This window comes from Aulonocara sp. 'chitande type north' Nkhata Bay, linkage group LG3 (genome assembly GCF_057382095.1).
Source record: "Aulonocara sp. 'chitande type north' Nkhata Bay isolate Kocher_YH1m ecotype deep benthic linkage group LG3, A_spYH_male_GT1.1, whole genome shotgun sequence".
NCBI lineage: Eukaryota > Metazoa > Chordata > Actinopteri > Cichliformes > Cichlidae > Aulonocara > Aulonocara sp. 'chitande type north' Nkhata Bay.
The window spans coordinates 65,815,710-65,836,989 of record NC_141346.1 but is presented as its reverse complement, the minus strand read 5'-3'; the positions used below and the strand labels follow the sequence as shown (position 1 = coordinate 65,836,989).

The following is a 21,280-nucleotide window of genomic DNA, read 5'->3' as shown; positions in this document are numbered from 1 at the left end:
TTCCTTTTCAAGAGAATAAATAGTTTCATATTTATGGAAACGATGATGATCAGGACTTTAATGTGTTAGAGGAACATGGATGATGAAGATGTGCCCAACAACGAACAATAAAGAGCATCTGACCAGAGTGGGAGCAGTTTGGAGTGAGTCTCGAGCGTCCAAAGAGAACAACTTTTCAATCTATCAAATTTAGATCCAACTTTTACAGCTCACAGTGCTGAACTGGTTGTTTTTAGTTTGAATATTCCACAAATCAACCCAAGTTTTATCGACAATGCTGAGTTATTGTCATTGTTGTGGTGCATCGGTTACTGAGGGCCCCTCATAGATGATGGCTTGACATTCGAGTCCCTGTTTGGCTGGAGCCTCTCTGTGACATAGATGTAAACTGGCTGTAGTGGTGGAAAGCATAAAGTACTACATGAATGTGGCTTGTAGCGTAGAAGGCTTCGAGTTAAAAATGGTAAATGGCCTGTATTTATATAGCGCTTTACTAGTCCCTAAGGACCCCAAAGCGCTTTACATATCCAGTCATCCACCCATTCATACACTGGTGATGGCAAGCTACATTGTAGCCACAGCCACCCTGGGGCGCACTGACAGAGGCGAGGCTGCCGGACACTGGCGCCACCGGGCCCTCTGACCACCACCAGTAGGCAACGGGTGAAGTGTCTTGCCCAAGGACACAACGACCGAGACTGTCTGAGCCGGGGCTCTAACCGGCAACCTTCCGATTACAAGGCGAACTCACAACTCTAGAGCCACGAAAAAGACAACAACTGCTTTTTAAGGCGGTAGTGTTTAGAATTAATCAGCTAATTTCTCTGTGCTTGAACTCATTTGGAGACAAATCATGTAAATTATGACCTTTGACAGCCTTCAGCCTCCATAGAGAACCACACTGAATGTCTGTATATGTGATGTGAATCGGTTTGGCTTTAACTGTGGTTAGATGGGAACTCAGGTGTGAATTCAGTTTTCTTTAGCTGACCTGCTAACAGGTTACATTCTCTGTTTTCTTGTTTGACACTGAATGACGTTAAATATCTGCAGGATATTTATCTAAGGTTTATTTAGAGCAAAATTCCACAAATGTCAGCACCAATCTTTTAGAGTTCGTAGGTGGAAAACGTGGGAATGCTCAGTGTGGTCTCAGAATAAGGTGTTGCCTCAGGTGGAAGGTGTTTTGTAGTGTAAGGTTGAGAGCTTAATACAAAGAGATGATATAAATATATTCCTGCCCTCACCTATGGGCATAAACTGTGGGTATCACAATAATAAGGGAGTCGAGCTCAGCCTAATGTGGGTGTTAGTTTCCCCAACATCTGCCAGAGTCTCCTGAAGTCCAAGTGACTTATGGATCTGAGCGGATATCCTCATGCCTGCCAGCTCTGTGACCGTGCACACATGTTGTGTTGTCTCCATCTCTAAGTGTCAGAGTATGTTCACCACTTAAGAGATAAAATAACAACCTGAGCAGCTACTACTCCATATTGGAAGGATCCAGACGTGCTTGTGTCATCTGACTGTTTCTACCCAGGAAGCAGTGGGGAGTCTCGTGGCTGGATTAGGAATACATCATTATTCCTGTGGAAGAGCTGGAAGTGGTGGAAATGGAGAGGAAGGTCTGAGGATGTCTGCTGAGACTGCTGCCCCAACATCTGGATGCTGACAAGCAGTGGAAAGTGGATGGATGGAGGAATGTAACCATGATGAATATGATGGATGGACAGGAAAGACTCTGAGAAAACTTCAAACTAAAAGATCATAAGAAGAGAACAGAAACCAAACCATTCCTGTACATGTTGCTTCTATGTGATTAACCTCACTGCTATTTCAGCCAATATTGAGTGAGTGGTGTTCTTTGCCTCTCGCAGATCAGGGTTCACTGAGTAAACATTGCTGGGTTTTCATAAAAAAATGTCAACTAAAACTTTATTTAATACATCGGAAAGACCTACATGTAAAATATGAGCTTTTCATGACATTGATTTTTCAAAGTTTAATTTCAGTTTTTGATCATTTATGGAGTGTGATGACAGCTGCCATGTTGTGTCTCCACTCTAACAGTCACTCGATTATCAGTTATATTATTTTCACTTCAGAGACACTGGCACATATCCCTGCATGAACCATGTAAATGATCCGGCTGATGAATGGGGACCTTGTCTCTGTCGTGTTCTGTGCTGGTTTGTTGTGGATTTTGTGACCCCCTCTGAGTCCAGAGCAGGCGTTTCCTCCATCATCCAGGGATGGAGTCATGATTCCCGCCCTTCATCATCCTCATTAAACACAGGTAGTTAAGGACCAGCTCGAGCATCCAGTCTAAACCCGATAGTCTGCTCCTGCCAATGCTTTTGTCTCCCTGTTCCCAGCACCTCCCCTACCTGAGGAGGGAGTTACTCACCTTTACAGCTTACCTGCTTCCTCAGAGCTGGTCCTCTTCCTTCTGGAACACACTTCCTTTGTATCCTGGTCTTCAGGGATCCTCTCCCTGCGAGTAAAAAGAAACAGTGGCAGAAGGATTCTCTCCTGCAATGATCAAACATTATTTGAGTAGCTTTTTTGTGAGAAATAAGCGCCTTGTGACTGTGAACGCTGTGTCTGTCATTTTACCTTGTCCTGAGTGGCCCGCACCTCTTCAATGGCTTCCTGAGTGAAGACATCCCAGCTTCCACAGGGTGAGAGGCGGGTACATCCTGGACAGATCGTCACTCTGATGCAGGGCTAACCATTCACAGCTATGGGCAAGAACCACCAGTGAACCTAACCCCACCAACTGCATGTGTTTGGAAAATAATTATTTTGTGTTATCACTCATCCTGAAAGAAAGCTTAAAGTTGAATCTCTAACCATCCCCTGAATCCATCCTGGCAGCTCATTCCACATGAGCGGCGTCTGAAAGCGCTAAAACGTCTAATAACTACAAGTAAGTTGGCAGTGTGAGAAAGAAGAGCTCTAATGGGTGATATGGTTCTGTAAGTTTGACACCTAGGGTCTCAAAATAATGAGACACTGAAGAACATCTGGACACTCGCTCAAAGTAGGCCCATGATAATGATCAGCAAAATGAAATTAGCTAATACTAAAATATTCAACACTGCTACAATCTAACTGTAAAAACAATGGATATTTACAATAAAGGATGTTTGAGCAAAAAAAAAACGAGTGAAACTTGATCTGTGCTGTCATATGTATTCATCAAAGAATCTCCATCCATCCATCCATCCATCCATCTTCATCCGCTTTATCCGAGGCCGGGTCGCGGGGGCAGCAGCCTAAGCAGAGAGGCCCAGACCTCCCTCTCCCCAGCCACCTCCTCCAGCTTATCCGGGGGAACACCAAGGCGTTCCCAGGCCAGCCGAGAGATATAATCTCTCCAGCGTGTCCTGGGTCTGCCCCGGGGCCTCCTCCCGGTGGGACTTGCCCGGAACACCTCACCCAGGAGGCGCCCAGGAGGCATCCTTGTCAGATGCCCGAACCACCTCAGCTGGCTCCTTTCGATGTGGAGCAGCAGCGGCTCTACTCTGAGCCCCTCCTACTTCTCACCCTATCTCTAAGGGAGAGGCCAGCCACCCTTCAGAGGAAGTTTATTTACGCTGCTTCCTTCTCCCATCACTCGCGAACAAGACCCCGAGATACTTGAACTCCTCCACTTGGGGCAGGAACTCATCCCCGACCCGGAGTGGGCACTCCACCCTTTTACGGCTGAGAACCATGGCCTCAGATTTGGAGGTGCTGATCCTCATTCCCGCTGCTTCACACTCCGCTGCGAACCGTTCCAGTGTGAGCTGGAGGCCCTCACCCAATGAAGCCAACAGAACCACATCATCCGCAAAAAGCAAAGAATCTCAAGTGCCGTTATTATTATTATGTGTGGGGTCACTGTTCTCTCTGAAGTCGTTCCATCTCGCATTAAACTTCACTGAAGTCCAGCTTCAAAATCCTCCGAGGAACTTTTGACGGGAATCAAAGAAAGAAACTGTAACCTGCTCAAAGTTCAGTCTTTTTTCTTTAAAGAGCAAAACTCAAGTAAAAAGAACATAAAGTGTTAGACTTTATTCAGTGCTCACATACATACACACACACACGTGATTGTGGGGTTTGTATAAAATATTTGTATACTAAATATAGATATTTGCAGGCACGGAGCCCTAGGCAAAGTGTGATCCACTCGTCTGTGGAAGAGACAGGGAACATACAAACACTATGATCGTTACAGTGTGATGATGATGACTGATGAAATATTCTGTTCAAAGTCAAATTTGTTTCATAGAGATTAAAAAGCTTAGCAAAAAACCTGCTGAATGGAATCCAACCGAACAGCTTGGAAACTACACAGAATACAAGCAGCAACATCAATCAATCAATCAATCAATCAATCAGTCTTTATTTATAAAGCACTTTTCATACAGAAAATGTAGCACAAAGTGCTTTACATAGTTAAAAGCAGCCCACCCCACCCCGCCCTCCAACTCACTCCCCACACTCTCATTAACATAAATGATGTGAATACACACATACCCCCCTCCCCCCCCACCACACACACACACACACACACACACACACTTAAAGAGTAAAAATTGGGCTGGGTACGCATGTGCCAAGTGCGGAAACACTATAACAGGGAGCCGTCTGCACCGGGAGCCGGTCACAGACCGCAGCCTCCGGGCTGGGCACAGTTGTGTACAGCACCAGAGAGGCCCACCATGTGTTTCAGTCTGTTTAAAAGAATAGCGTGGTCTACTGTATCAAAGGCTGCACTTAGATCCAGTAGCACCAGGACTGAGAGCTTTTGGGAGTCCCAGTTACATCTAAGATCATTTAAAACCTTTAGAAGAGCCGTCTCTGTGCTGTGGTTCACCCTAAATCCAGACTGGAATATCTCCAGGATCTGTCTATCATTCAGAAAATCAGTAATTTGAGTAAAAACAAGTTTTTCTAAGATTTTACTTAAAAATGGTGAGTTGGATAGAGGTCTGTAGTTATTAAAATCATTACAATCCAAATTGCAATAATAAAAGACAACACATGAACCAAAACACTAGGTTACAGAACTGGACAATCATTAGAATACCCATAAAATAAAATGATCACATTATCGTTATTATAGACCCCAAATCACATTAACTACTTCTCACAATATATGAAAATAATACAAGAAATAACAACAGGAAACCAAAGGTTCACAAACAAAACCTGAAAAACTCTAGAACAGTGAGACAGAAATGAACCAAGACCTCAGTGAGACCACGAAAGTGCAGTGATAACAGTCACCTTCCCCCAACAGTACAGTGAGATTGGAGGGTTTGTGAATTTAACAGCTCTCTTCAGCCTGACTCTTCATCTCTGTTAGCGTCATTAAACACAGACTAAAAGCTGCTCTAATCACCTTCGTCTCTACTCCACCTCTTAGACACCTGGCCCAGTCCAGAGTGTTTCTATACACATGCTGCAGCTGATTCAGCCTCTCTGCACCATCAGGACACTGCCCATCCTCATTCTGCACATGCTCCACCTTATTTATCATTTCCACCTGCAGAGAGAAGAGAAAGAGCAGAGGGGACAACAAGTGGCAGTTATGCAGTTTAAGTTAATTTCATGGTTTTGACTTACAATTTAAAATAATTTATGTTTAATAAATCCATTGTTGTTTTTAAACACGCATTTAAAGGTTCTACATAATGTGTCCAGGATGGAACCAATGTTCAATCTGTTGTTAAGGTTTGACAATATTTTACATGCCACACTCGGTAGAGGGCAGCATCTTCCCTTTCTCAGTCTGTGGATAGACATTTGGGGATGTGTGCAGCAAGGTTTGGGTAAAGAGGGTGTTTTTATTAACCTCTTCAAGTTAATGCGGCCAATGGAGCATGTAATTAGTATTTTATGTGCTGGTATGAAAATAAGATCTTTATTTGTGACAGACCTGTCGAGTTTATGTTATTTATGTGTAATACAGTCGTCATTTTGTAAAGGTCAAATGAACTGATTGTGGATGTTTTGTGTTGGTGAATAATATGTTTTAATGTTTACTCGCTATGACAATGCCTTAATGTGAAAATTGATTATTTTATGTTGCTTTGTACAGTTTTCATGGCATCTAATAAATGCCAGTAGGAGTCAAGAACACCTTGTGTCTGTCATTCTACTTGGAGGGAGTTGCATCCAGTATAAAGAGCAGCAGGGACTTTAGTCCCATTCAGGGCAACAAGGTGGCTCAGGTTTGCACTATGAATTAAGTTCAACATACCCAGGATATTTTTCCATTATCTGTCTTTACTTAACCTGACTTCTTTTGGAGTATTAGCTTAAAAATCTACCCCAGATTCCAGCCTTCATCATTCAAGTCCAGCCTATTTGAAGCTGGAAAAACTCTGGCTGAAATGTTAACTATGTAAATCAACATTTAACTCAGTATCATGTCTTTATCATCAAGTCAATAATTACATCATCATGTAATTATTATTCTATTAGATTAATATCACAGTTTTCAGTCGCAGCCTCTGTGATATGTAACAGGACACAACACTATGATTTTTACTAATGCTCATTAGATAAAGACAAAGACTTAAGATGGTCATCTGTTTCTGAAATATCATTGGACTAATAAACATGACCGAATGTACTGAAAGAAAGACACATGTATAAATGTGATTCGTGGATGTCGGGGCTTCTGGTCTGTAAATCACGTCTGACACTGTGGTCAGCAGCACAAGAGCACCACAGGGAACTGTGCTGTCCCCTCTTCTCTTCACCCTGTACACCTCTGACTTCTGCTACAACTCTGAATTATGCCACATTCAGAAGTTTGCAGACGACACAGCCATCATGGGGTGTATCTGGGATGATCAGGAAGAGGAGTACAGAAGTCTGGTGAGGAACTTTGTCGCATGGAGTCACACAAACCACCTTCAACTCAACACCTCAAAGACAAAGGAACTTGTTGTGGACTTCGGGAGGTCCAGAGAAGGTCCACTGCCGGTTCAGATAGAGGGGGAGGAGGTGGAGGTGGTCAACAAGTACAAGTACCTCGGGCTGTGGGTGGACAACAAACTGGACTGGTCATGCAACACAGAGCACCTGTATAAAAAAGCCCAAAGCCGACTGTACTTCCTCAGGAGGCTGAGGTCTTTTAACATCTGCAGGAAGCTCCTGAGGATGTTTTACCAGTCAGTGGTTGCTGGAGTACTTTTCTATGCTGTGGTTTGCTGGGGGAGCAGCACAGCAAAGAAGGACTCATCCAGGCTGGAGAAACTGATCAGGAAGGCTAGCTCTGTGGTCGGCATGAAGCTGGACACTCTGGTGACAGTGGCAGAGAAAAGGACACTAAAGAAACTGCTGGACATTATGAACAATGCTGGGCATCCTCTGCACATGGCCGTAAACAACCAGAAGAGTCTGTTCAGTGACAGGTTGCTTCTCCCCAAGACAAGAACTAACAGACTTAAAAACTCCTTTGTCCCACACGCCATCAGACTGTTTAACTCCTCTCTGGAGGGGAGAGGGAGGGGAAACAGGAGGACAAAGGAGGGGGGGACAACTAAGCTGTAGTGCCTCTTCACCTCACTGTGCAATACCTTTTGTGCAATACTTTTGTTAATAGTCAACGGTGCAATAGACTCCATACTTGAAATGTGCAATTCACTTGTATTTTTATTTTTATTCCTATTTATTCTATTTATCCCTTTCATATATTTTATTTATATTTGTCTCTGTATTTATATGTGTGTGTGTGTGTGTGTGTGTGTGTGTGTGTGTGTATAATATTCTGTAACTCTGTAACTTCTGTCGGTGCTGTGCTTTTTGGAAACCGAATTTCCCAGAGGAACCCACCCGAGGGATTAATAAAGTTTTACCTTATCTTATCTTAAATATCACATGGATAATAAATTTAATGACAGTTCTCTGATTTCAGGGCTGTGACAAAAATGAAACTGACCAGGTGTTTAGTTTTGAAATGAGAAAACAAAGTGTGAGATCAGATTTAATCCTCCCACAGTTTGATGAGTGAGGACCAACGTCTCTATAAATCTGTAATGTCAGTTGGATTTCAAATGTATTTCGTGTAGACATGAACACAATAAAAACAGTCATTGTTCTCTTTGTGTTCTTGTCTCATAGGTTTCACTGAGAAAAGAGGTACTGAGAAAGCTGTAAATTTACAGGAAACAGTGGAGTTTTTCTTTAATTCTTCACTGTGTTAATTATAGTACTGCTGAAAGTACCATGGACTCACTCCAACAATTTATTCACCTCAGAGTTTCCAGTCTACAGTGTGGGCTCTCCACCAGATCAGACAGCTTCTTCACATCTGAATCCTGAAGGTTGTTTCTTCTCATGTACAGCTGTCTTAGATAGGAGGATTTCAATGCTGATACCAGATAATCACAGGCAATCTTTGACAAACCACAGTTTTCCAAACTGAAGAAGAAAAAAAACATTAGTTCATTAGTAAGTTTCAGCTTGAAGTCATTCAGTGTTTCATCATCTGTTGAAAGATGAAGAAGGTTAAAAATCTAGAACTATATAATCTTCACACACACATATTCATCTCAGCACAACTAAAACATGCTGACTGACCTCAGAGTTTCAAGTCCACATCCTGGACTCTCCAGGAAACCACACAGATGGTTCACTCCTGAATCCTGCACATCAGTGTTGTTACTCAGGTCCAGATGTTTCAGATGGGACAGGCTGGACTTTAAGGCTGAGACTAGAGAAGCACAGCTGACCTCTGACAACCAGCAGTACTCCAATCTAATTTCAATCAATCAATCAATCAATCAATCAGTCTTTATTTATAAAGCACTTTTCATACAGAAAAAAAAAATGTAGCACAAAGTGCTTTACATAGTTAAAAGCAGCCCACCCCACCCTCGAACTCACTCCCCACACTCTCATTAACATAAATGATGTGAATACACACATACCACCCCCACCACACACACACACACACACACACACACACACACTTAAAGAGTAAAAATTGGGCTGGGTACGCATGTGCCAAGTGAGGAAACACTATAACAGGGAGCCGTCTGCACCGGGAGCCGGTCACAGACCGCAGCCTCCGGGCTGGGCACACAGCAGGAGGGAGGCAAAGAAGCCCCCCAGCCAGGCTGAGAGGACCCCCAGAGACCCAGCAGCCACGGTGCAGAGAGCGCCCTCCGAGGAAACACTGGAGATATGACACAATAGGATATATACAGGGTAAAATGATAAAATAAATAAGGACGGGATACAATATAAATATAAATAGAGTAAGAAGATTAAAAAATGAATAAGAATAAAATCAATAAATATTAGGTAAAGCCTAAATTAATAATAGAATAACAGGATAGAGTAAATAAGCATAAAATAAATAAACGCTAAGTAAAAGCTAAATTAAAAAGGTGGTTTTGAGCCTGTTCTTAAAAACATGTACGTTCTCTGCGGCCCTGAGGTCCTCCGGCAGGCTGTTCCACAGACGAGGTCCATACCACTGAAAAGCTGCCTCTCCGTGAGTATGTGTCCTGACTTTAGGGACAATCAAAAGGCCAGTACCAGAGGACCTCAGGGTCCGCGAGGGTTCATATGGTAAAAGCAGATCTGAGAGATAAGAAGGCCCAAGACCATTAAGACATTTAAAAACCAATAAAAGAACTTTAAAATCAATCCTGAAACACACGGGGGGCCAGTGCAGCGATTCTAAAACCGGTGTAATGTGGGCCCGCCCTCTGGTCTTCGTCAGCACACGAGCTGCCGAGTTTTGCAAAAGTTGTAAAGTTGAAATATTCTTTTTAGGAAGACCAGAGAGCAGGGCATTACAGTAATCAATGCGACTGGTAATAAAAGCATGCATCAGCATCTCTGTGTTGGCCTGAGAGAGAATAGGGCGGACTCTGGCTATATTTTTTAGATGATAAAATCCAAATTTGGTTACATGTTTAATATGTGGGATAAAACCAAGCTCAGAGTCAAAAATAACACCCAGGTTTTTCACTTGTAGCGAAGGACATAGTGAAAATGCCTCTAATTTAGACAAGAGTTTCTCTCTCTGAGCCTCAGGACCGACGATTAAAACTTCAGTTTTGTCCTGGTTAAGCTGTAAAAAGTTTTCTGCCATCCAAGATCTTTTATCTAAAATACAGTTAAAAAGGGCATCCATTGGTCTGGTGTCATCAGCAGACACGGAGATGTACAGCTGAGTGTCATCAGTGTAACTGTGAAAGTTCACTCCATGCCTCCTGATGACACCGCCGAGAGGGAGCATATACAAATTAAAAAGTACAGGGCCTAAAACCGACCCTTGAGACACACCACATGTCATTTTATGGATCTTAGAGGAGCATGTATCCATACTCACCATAAAAGTTCTGTCTGAGAGACAGGAAGTGAACCAGTTGTGTACAGCACCAGAGAGGCCCACCATGTGTTTCAGTCTGTTTAAAAGAATAGCGTGGTCTACTGTATCAAAGGCTGCACTTAGATCCAGTAGCACCAGGACTGAGAACTTTTGGGAGTCCCAGTTACATCTAAGATCATTTAAAACCTTTAGGAGAGCCGTCTCTGTGCTGTGGTTCACCCTAAAACCAGACTGGAATATCTCCAGGATCTGTCTATCATTCAAAAAGTCATTAATCTGAGTAAAAACTAGTTTTTCTAAGATTTTACTTAAAAATGGTGAGTTAGATACAGGTCTGTAGTTATTAAAATTATTACAATCCAAATTGCTCTTCTTCAGAAGGGGCCTCACCACTGCCGTTTTATAGGCAACAGGGAAGACACCCAACTGAAGAGAGCAATTCATCATGTATAAAAGCTCAGCCTCAAAAAATCCATAAAGTGTTTTAAAGAGTGAAGAAGGGATTGGATCTAAAAGACATGTGGTGGGTCTCACTGTGGAGAAAACTTTCTGAAGGTTCTCAGCATTAACCAGGAAAAAGCTGTCCAGTGTCTCCTCAGGTACAATCGAGCCCTCAGATGTGTTTAAAATCATATCGCAATTAGATAAAATATCAGATCTGATGGCGCTGACGTTTCCCCTGAAGTGGTCTGCAAACTGCTCACAGAGTGAGTCTGTGGGGGTTCTTTGGGAGATGTTAAAATCAGGGTTAAATAAATGATCTATAGTGGAAAAGAGGACCTTGGGATTATTTTTGTTATTATTGATTATTTTGGCGAAGTATGAATTTCTTGAATTCCTTAATGTATTATTGTACATTTTAAGTTGCTCGCAAAATATTTGATGGTTGATAGTATTTTTATTTTTCCTGCATCTCCTTTCTGCTGTCCTGCATTTTCTTTTGAGTTTTTTGACTTCTTCATTTCTCCAGGGTGATGCATGTTTTACATTAATCTTTTTGGTGGTGAGTGGAGCAACGGAGTCAATGCTTTTCTTCAGTTTGCTGTTAAAATGATTAAAAATCAAATCACAGGGTGCAGGTAAAATCACAGGGTAGCATTCGTCTAAAACCCTGGTAAAATTTGCAGCCACTTCAGAGGTTGGATAGCGCCTCCTCACAGTTCGCACGAGGTCTTCCGCTGAATAAAACCGGCGATGTTAAAAAACACACAGTAGTGGTCAGAGACAGCCAAGTCAATTTAAGAAGAAAACATGTAAAAAAAAGTTTCAAACATAAAGATTTGAAATATAGTAAAAACCAGTCAGTGAACTGACCTCAGATTCTCCAGTCGACAGTTTGGACTCTCCAGTCCAGCAGACAAACACTTCACTCCAGAATCCTGCAGCTTATTGTAACTCATGTCCAGCTCTGTCAGATGGGAGGATTTGGACTTCAGAGCTGAGGCCACATTGTCACAGTGAGCTTCTGAGAGTCCACAACCAGCCAGTCTGTGGTTAGAGAAAATATAAAATGTGTTTTTATAACAGCAGAAAATCTGCATTATAAACACAAGACTGAATGTATATGAAGATAAAACAGAGTGACATCATAATCTGATGAACATCTGCTCCTCACATCTGTGTTTCAGCTTCTCTTACTGTGTTTGACATGTGAAGCTTTAGGGGGAAAGGTGAGCTTAACGTCAGGTTTGCATCCTGGTAAATAAATTGTTGGAGTGAGTCCTGGCCAAACCAGTAGGTAGAAATAGTCTTACGATGTGAAGTATCTTCAAACTCAGTCACCTTGAGCTCCCATCTAACTTGGATTGAGTATGCACACAACAGCCTCAGCTCTTCTGTTAACAGTTTCTTTACATTTGAAGTTTCTTTAAATCACCATCTTGACTGTAAATTCCAGTCAAGATGGTGAAGTGGTCCCATCTGCTGCAACACCATCTGCGACACTGGCATTGTGCCTGGAAATCGATAAAGGCTGTGTTTCTCAGATTGGTAGATAAGAATTGGCGCATGGAGAACAATCAGAGGACTGTCTACCTGTTCAAGAAACCTGTTGAACCTGTCAGCGGCTGTCAGTGTCTGATCCTTGGCTCTGATTGGCGGTTAAACATGACACAGTACCACTGTATTAAATTAAATGACGCACAACTGTACAGTGTATAGTGTCAAGTGAAAGTGAGATAATGAAGATTTGAATTAATGTTAGAAATAAGATGCAGAAAGAAACCTGCAGTTTCTGGCCATTCTTAGATTGCAGTAATTCTTTGCAAGAATTATCTGAATTACAAATACTAAATTTGTGAGAATCCATTAAATTATGTTAAAGACCCATAAACACACACTGAAATTCAAACCTCATTGAAGCTCAGATATTCAGCTTTGAAACAAACTTAATTTGGACTTCTTCTTCTTCACATGTTTATCTCAGCACAAATAAAACATGGTGCTGACCTTAAAGTCTCCAGTATACAGTCTGGACTCTCCAAAAAAACACACAACTGCTTCAGTCCTGAATCCTGCAGGTCGTAGTTGCTGCTTAGGTCCAGCTCTCTCAGATGGGAGGGGTTGGACTTCAGAGCTGAGTTCAGGTAATCACAGCTGACCTCCGACAATCTGCAGTTTGTCATTCTGAATGAAGAAAAAAAGATGTAGATATTTAAGTTTCATTTTTTGATGTCCTCATCAGTGAGGTTATTTTTTTAATCAACAGACTTATTATCATGAATCATCATCAAGCCTTCTGTTAACATTAAGATTGAATCAAACTTTAGACACAAACAGGAAGAAGGTCAGACTCCAAACAAACCTGACCACATGACCTCATCTCTCTGAGGTGACCAATAATTGGAGTATGAACTTTACAGAGGTATTCGAATGAGTTTGTTTTTATCTTAAATTTAAGGAACACAGGATTTTTGACAGTTTGGGATTAATAAAGTTTAACCTGACTCAGTATTAATGAAAAGTTAAACAGATAGATAGAGGTTCAACCAGTAATCAAAACTGTACAAAGTTTTTGGAATCACTTGTACCAGGTACTGTACATAGCATACATTTTCACTGCTATGCTGATGACACCCAACTCTGTCCATGAAGCCAGATAACACACCTCTATTAGTTAAACTGCAGGAATGTCTTAAAGACATAAAGACCTGGATGGCCGCTAACGTTCTGCTTCTTAATTCAGATCAAACTGAGGTTATTGTACTCGGCCCTGAAAAGCTTAGAAATATGGTATCTAAGCAGATTCTTACTCTGGATGGCATTACCTTGACCTCCAGTAACACTGTCAGGAACCTTGGAGTCATTTTTGACCAGGACATGTCCTTCAATGCACATATTAAACAAATATGTGAAACTGCTTTCTTCCATTTGTGCAACATCTCTAAAATTAGAAATATCCTGTCTCAGAGTGACGCTGAAAAACTAGTTCATGCATTTATTACTTCCAGGCTGGACTACTGTAATTCATTATTATCAGGAAGTCCTAAAAACTCCCTGAAAAGCCTTCAGTTAATCCAAAATGCTGCATCATGAGTCCTGACAGGGACTAGAAAGAGAGAGCAGATTTCTCCTGTTTTGGCTTCCCTTTATTGGCTCCCTGTTAAATCCAGAACTGAATTGACAATGATGCTTGTCTTTTTGAAAACACGCATGAGACATACTTTCATTGTATACTGATCATTGTTTTATATCTGCAGTTTAGTGTCACTACAACGTCCAAATCATATGCATCTTAGCACCCAAATAAATTTGGTGTCTGACCTCAGAGTTTCCAGTTGACAGTGTGGACTCTCCAGAAAAGCACACAGAAGCTTCACTCCTGAATCCTGCAGGCTGATATTGTCACTCAGGTCCAGATGCTTCAGATGGGAGGGGTTTGACATCAGAGCTGACAGCAGAGTAGCACAGCTGATCTCTGACAACCAGCAGTCCTTCAGTCTGAGTGAAGAGAAAAAAAACACACACACACTAGTAAATCATCGATTAGCTATTAAGATATGTTCTCATCAATGTGATTTTCTCAAACACCATGCAGGTCAGACACTAACCACACCTGAAGCAACTGCAATATATGACTTCATCTTTGTAAGTGCAGAGCACTAAAATCATAAATATTACAGTTATCTGAATGTGTTTCACTTTGTCTCAAATGTAACAACCAAAGCAGTTTGAGTAAATTTGAAAGAATAAATCATGTAAATTAAAATCTAATTAGCGATGCTATTCTTTCAAGTATCTGTAACATTATCTGTAACATATGGGGTGATCGTGGCTCAAGAGTTGGGAGTTCGCCTTGTAATCGGAAGGTTGCCGGTTAGAGCCCCGGCTTGGACAGTCTCGGTCGTTGTGTCCTTGGGCAAGACACTTCACCCTTGGCCTACTGGTGGTGGTCAGAGGGCCCGGTGGCGCCAGTGTCCGGCAGCCTCGCCTCTGTCAGTGCGCCCCAGGGTGGCTGTGGCTACAATGTAGCTTGCCATCACCAGTGTATGAATGGGTGGATGACTGGATATGTAAAGCGCTTTGGGGTCCTTAGGGACTAGTAAAGCGCTATATAAATACAGGCCATTTACCATTATCATCACATATTTTTCCACACAATAGCATTTACTAAAGCTATCTATACTACAGGCTCAATCCTAATCCGTACCTTAGTCTGAGGTTCAAGCTGTGTGTGAGGATGATTTAGAAACCTGATTTTAAAGACTCTCAGTAATTAAATGAATCCTGCTACAGTCTGACAATGAGCCAAAAGAAAAAAAACAGTTGTTTGGTCTTTTGGATTCTGCAGGTCGTAGTTACTTTTGGTAAGGAAACATTTCCAAAGCAGACACATCCTGAACATATATGAACAGAAATAAGTTTCAAACTTTCCACCAAATATCTGAACTATAGAAAAATAACAGCTGCAGTCAGTGTACTCACCTCAGAGTCTCCAGTCGACAGTTTGGACTCTCCAGACCAGCACACAGAAGCTTCACTCCTGGACACGGCAGGTCATTGTAACTCATGTCAAGCTCTATCAGATGGAAGGGGTTTGACTTGAGAGCTGAGGCCACAACTTCACAGTGAGTCTCTGAGAGACCACAAGAATTCAGTCTTCAATTAGAGAAAATATAAAATGTGTTAGTATAAAAGCAGGTAAGGTAACATCATAATATGCAAACATCTCATCTGTGATTGTGTGTGAACAATTTGACGACTGAGCTCTAAAATTCTGATAAAATGCAAAATAGCACTTTATTAAAAATGTCCTACTAAAGAAAAAGTAACATATGGGATATAAACTTAGCACAAAAGAAAAGGAAATTTGTGTTGGTAGAATATTCCTTTGCTATAACTGCTTCTTGGCAAAAGATCTTATACCATGAAAATCCTGATTATCTTTCCCTAAATGTGGCCTATTTCTTAGGAAATGAAGGACAATCCATTTGTGGGTAGAGCAGCAGATTTGAGTATGTCAGTTGCAACCATGAAAAAAATCTTGCCAAATCTTCTATGCCAGTGCCAAACAGCTTATTCTGTTATTGACTCTTCTTTTGAGCTTCTAGTAGCCCAGGTGATGCTAATCAGGTTCTTGATTGGTGCCTGTGAGCATGAACCCTGCTACGGTGGTCAGTTGATGTCTGCTCCAAGTATACCATATTTAAATGATTTGGTTAAGGAGAAACTATGCTGACTGCTGCACCAATCGGGTAACAGCTTTCGGTGGAAGCAGTGTGATAGTGTGGGGCAGAATCTTACTCACTGGAAAAATAAGGCTTTGCATTATTGGAGGAAATCTCAATGCAGAGAGATACTGAGATACTGTAACCAGTGGCAATCCCATATCTCCACAGTCTGGGCCTGGACTCTATCCTCCAGATGACAACACTTGCACGCACAGAGTGGGGTTTATCAGCGACTACGTTTGGGAGTGGAGAGGAAGACCTGTCCGCAGTCCTAACCTTAACCTCATTGCACACATGTGGAATCAGCTTGGTTGTGCTGTCCATGCCAGTAACCAATACAACCACATTGGCTGACTTGTAACAAATGCTATGCCACACTAGTGTGTGACCAAATTGGTGACCAGGATGAGGTGGAACCAGGCTGTTGTGCCTGTGTTTGGTTCTTCTGCATGCTAATGAGCTTTAAATTTCCCCGAAATGGGCCAATTGTTTCTTCAAACATTCAATCCAGGAAATGACAGCGGAAAAAGTAAATACCAGAGCAAGCTGTTTGGCATTGGCAGAGAAAATCTAACAAGTGTTTCATGGATGCAAACCACATAGTCAGCTGTGCTGCTGTAACACCAAAAGTGTTCATTTAATTGAAATGAGGAGTGAGTGCATATTTGAAACAGGTGGATGGATCAGGAGATTTATACCTTTTAAATTTAACTTTATCATCTATGCCTCAAAAATTAGCCACCTGGAAACAATGGGTTATAGCTGGTTTGCTATTTCAAATGATTGGCCTGCCAATGATAACAGTCATAACCTGGCATTGGTGAAATGTTGGGGACTTGGAGCTGATCAGCCTACAGATAGAGTACTGGGGGGATTTACTGGGACCTGTAGCTACTGGAAGATCAAGACTGAATGCAGTCAGACCTGGCCATGGGCTACAGGCCAACAATGGACAGGTGTTATTGTTCCAACGTTTTTATCAACTTTTAGCCAGTGCTATTGATCGTTATGGCCCTCATTTGTTCTCTTTGTGGATGATGATCAAAGATTCTAAAGGAGAGGGCGTGTAAAAGATCCACATCTCGGGCTTGGAATATGTTTGTTTTCAGCACTGCAACTCTAGCAGTAATTATTTTTTTTTTTTGGTTTGGTAGAGGCTGGAGATACAAACTTCTAATTACTTTTCTGAGTAGAATTGAGTACTAAAACCTGGTACTAAAGAGGCCCTGAAATTAAATTATTAAAGACTGAAGTATCAATAAATTTTGACTTTGCAGAAAATTTACGGAGAAATTCAGTTTTCAATGCTCACTTCATAGTTCATCTATAGTTGTCTAAGGAGCTTGGATAGAAAAGCATCTGGACTTCCCCTCTGAGAGGTGAAACATGAAACCTGACACTAACTAAACTACTAATTAGCAATGATCAATAATGCTAATGATCAGATCTGGACTCACCGAGCTTTTCTGCAGTTCCTCACAACTGGAATAAGTCTGCGTCGTCCCTCCAATGATGTGTTGTACCTCTTTAGGTCCAACTCATCCAGAACCTCCTCTGACATCTGCAATATGTGGGCCAGAGCTGAGCAGTGGATCTCAGAGAGTCTCTCTGATCTGTTCTCTGACTTCAGGAACTTTTGGATCTCCTGATGTACTGAGAGGTCGTTCATCTCCATCAGACAGTGGAAGATGTTGATGCTTCTGTCAGGAGAGATTTTATCACTGTTCATCTTCTTCAGGTTGTTGATGACTCTCTGGATGGTTTCTGGACTGTTCTCTGTCTGACCCAGCAGACCTTCTAAGAGTCTCTGGTTGGACTCCAGAGAGAGGCCATGAAGGAAGCGGACAAACAGGTCCAGGTGGCCATTTTTACTCTGGAGGGACTTTTCCATGGCTTGTTTAAGGAAATCATCCAGAGCTGACCCACTGTACTTTTGTCCCAGGAAGTCCTCCAACACCTCTGTCTTCCTGTTGGTGAAACAGTGGAACATGTAGACTGCAGCCAGAAACTCCTGGATGCTCAGATGAACAAAGCAGTAGACTGGTTTCTGGAAGATTACAAACTCTCTTTTGAAGATCTCTGTGCAAACTCCTGCGTACACCAAGGCCTCTGTCACATCCAGACCACACTGCACCAGGTCTTCTTGGTAGAACATGATGTTTCCTTTCTCCAGATGTTCAAACGCCAGCCTCCCCAGCTTCAGAAGAACTTCCCTGTCAGCCTCCGTCAGCTCCTGTGGACTCGTCTCATGTCCCTCATGGAACTTGTTCTTCTTCCTCTTTGTCTGAACCAGCAGGAAGTGTGAGTACATGTCAGTCAGGGTCTTGGGCAGCTCTCCTCTCTGCTCTGTAGTCAACATGTGCTCCAGAACTGTAGCAGTGATCCAGCAGAAGACTGGGATTCTACACATGATGTGGAGGCTCCTGGATGTCTTCATGTGGGAGATGATTCTGCTGGACAGCTCTTCATCACTGAATCTCCTCCTGAAGTACTCCTCCTTCTGGGCGTCAGTGAAGCCTCGTACTTCTGTTAGCCTGTCAACACATGTGGGAGGGATCTGATTGGCTGCTGCGGGTCGGGAAGTTATCCAGACGAGAGCCGAGGGAAGCAGATTCCCCTGGATGAGGTTTGTCAGGAGCTGGCTGACTGATGACTTCTGTGTGACATCAGACAGCAGCTTCCTGTTGGTGAAATCCAATGAAAGTCTGCTTTCATCCAGGCCGTCAAAGATGAACAAAATCTGAGAGACAGCCAGCTTCTCTGCTGTGACCTTCTGTAATGTTGGATGGAAAACATGGAGCAGCTCCAGAAGACTGTACTGCTCATCTCTGATCAGGTTCAGCTCCCTGAATGAAAGCAGAACCACCACACTGACATGTTGGTTCTCCAAGCCCTCTGCCCAGTCCAGAGTGAACTTCTGCACTGAGAAGGTTTTTCCAACACCAGCCACGCCGTTGGTCAGAACCACTCTGATGGGTCTCTGTTGGTCAGGTAAGGCTTTAAAGATGTCCTGGCACCTGATTGGAGCGTCATGGAGGGCGTCCATCTTGGAAGCTGTCTCCAGCTGCCTCACCTCATGTTGGCTATGAACCTCTTCACTCTGTCCCTCTGTGATGTAGAGCTCAGTGTAGATCCTGTTGAGGAGGGTTCTACTTCCTGTTTCACTTCCTTCAGTCACACGTTCACATCTCCTCCTCAGACTGATCTTATGTTCATCTAAAACCTCCTGCAGACCAACATCTGCTGAAAGAAAGAAAAACAATGAGACTAAAGAGAAAGAAAACTCTTCAATGTCTGAACAACACAAGAAGTCCAGTTTTCAGAAACGAGTCCATCAGCAGACAGATGTTCAGTCTTACTTTGTACACAGCTGCTCTGACTGGCTGTCTGCAGTCCAGCTCTGCTTCTGGATCTTTCTCCACACTGGGGACAGGAGGAGTCTCCTGATGAAGCAGACTGGTCCCAGTATGAGGAGATGCACTGTCTGCAGAACCAGTGTCCACAGCTGGTAGAGACTGGATCCTTCAGGACGTCCTGACACAAAGCACAGCAGGACGGCTGCTCCTCCTCACAAACACCACTCCTCTTCCTCTTCCTCCCTCTGTGAACACATTTCTTCATCACTAAAATCAGTGACTGTTAGTGACAAACATCCAGATTTGATGACACTGTGCAGAAGCTCTGATGGTGACACTGAAAAGTCACAGTGGAGATACTTCTGTCCACCTTTGATTAGACTCATTATAAAAAGGAAAACAAAGTTTGAACACAGTCATGTTTCCAGTTCACTGACTTACATTTATTCCATGGACACTCACTCTAACCTGAACCACAGCTACAACCCAACATTGTTGAGGCCTCATCTCCTCCTTTCCTGACTGTAGAGGTTAAATATGCAACAACCAACAAATAAAAGAATTTGGTTCATTTCAAAGAAATTCACACAGTGACCAAGTAAAGTAACCGTAGTAAAGGAGACAACATCCCGTTGATGGTGGGATTATTTGAAAGATTTGCTTTAGTCACGTCACCAAATGCAGTTGAACCACCCGTGGATCCATGTTTGACCAGTCTACCACTCTGAGCTCTGCTTTTGAATCATTTTATTATTATCATCATTCATTTATTCATTCTTTGGAGGGGGGCTATTTCCTAAAGCCGCCCTAATAAGGTGATGTTCAAGGGGAAATATAACAGAAACTCTTTCAGTGTTATTCATTAATAAATTAACAGATAAACTGTGAAGAAGAAAAAAAACTGAGATTTAAAGGAGAGAGTGAGAAACTTGATCATCCATCCTCATAATACATGTTTATCAGTATCTGCTGTGACAATACTGCAGTAATAACTACAAGTCTACATTTCTGTGACTGTTGATCAATCACAGCACGAATCTGAGCTCATCTCTGCACACAGAGCAGCTTCAGCTCTGGGATAAACTGCTCGCTTCACGTCCTTCTCAGCTCACAGACACTCATCCTGATATTTTCCTTTAACATTTGATGGTATAATTCATCTGAGTTTACACTTTATCTGCATGAATACAGAAAAACAGACCCAAACTCCATAAACCATCAGTTTCACCATGTAGAATATATTGTTGTTTCCTTGCTTTTAATTCAGAGAAAAACTCTGATTTGGATTTTCTCTGTTCTCTTTGCCACAGCCCATCCCAGCAGCAGCTGAAGCAGCTGACTGTCACAACACTGAATAACACTTTAGGAGGAATTTCAGAGGTCAGTAAAGCTCCAGTTTCAACATCAGTTAATTAATCATAGTTCATCATTAATGTTAACCTGGCTGGCACACACGTTAATGTTAGCCATTTAAATATTAGCAGTTAGCTGAGGCCACAAGAAGAAGAGGCCCTAGAAGAACAATGGATGATAAGATTAGATTTTCAAGACTAGGCAGAGACGTGTTTTCCTTTACTGTCTCTTACAGAGGAGGGAGCAGATACCAGACGAGGTCACGGAGGTACGGGGAGGATTCGCAGCAGACAGCAAGACTGCCACGTCCATGCGAGAGAGCGATGGCTACGATAATCTCTGTTTTTGTCTCCCTATATAATGTTGTACAGCCCATGTGAGGGTTAACACAGACATCAGTCCTTCTACTTCAGTATGTTTGACACTTTGTTTACACCTAAATTAACTTTACTGTTAACCAGTTTTCATGTTTCTGTAATCCACCAGTGTGCTCATGCTTTTTTAAGTGAAAACATATTTTTAATGATCAAATATAATTATGTTTGTTATTTGTG

General features: G+C 42.3%; 1 protein-coding gene across 5 annotated transcripts in view; it reads right to left on the bottom strand.

Annotated features, from left to right (window-relative positions):
* The window catches only part of LOC147336641 (NACHT, LRR and PYD domains-containing protein 12-like), a 327,736-nt gene that overhangs the window by 302,775 nt on the left and 3,681 nt on the right, over positions 1-21,280 (bottom strand). For 2 of the 5 annotated variants that reach the window (XM_086285503.1, XM_086285504.1), the window contains exons 5-11: positions 19,377-19,618; positions 17,475-19,260; positions 15,272-15,445; positions 14,111-14,287; positions 12,797-12,973; positions 11,663-11,836; positions 8,584-8,760 (exon numbers count right to left, since the gene is read on the bottom strand). In XM_086285503.1, coding sequence (XP_086141629.1) covers positions 8,584-8,760; positions 11,663-11,836; positions 12,797-12,973; positions 14,111-14,287; positions 15,272-15,445; positions 17,475-19,260; positions 19,377-19,618 — 2,907 coding nt within the window. Of the gene's footprint in view, positions 1-4,548; positions 5,537-8,252; positions 8,425-8,564; positions 8,761-11,662; positions 11,837-12,796; positions 12,974-14,110; positions 14,288-15,271; positions 15,446-17,474; positions 19,261-19,376; positions 19,619-21,280 lie in introns of those variants that run through there. The other 3 variants (XM_086285505.1, XM_086285507.1, XM_086285506.1) reach the window with 3 other exon arrangements.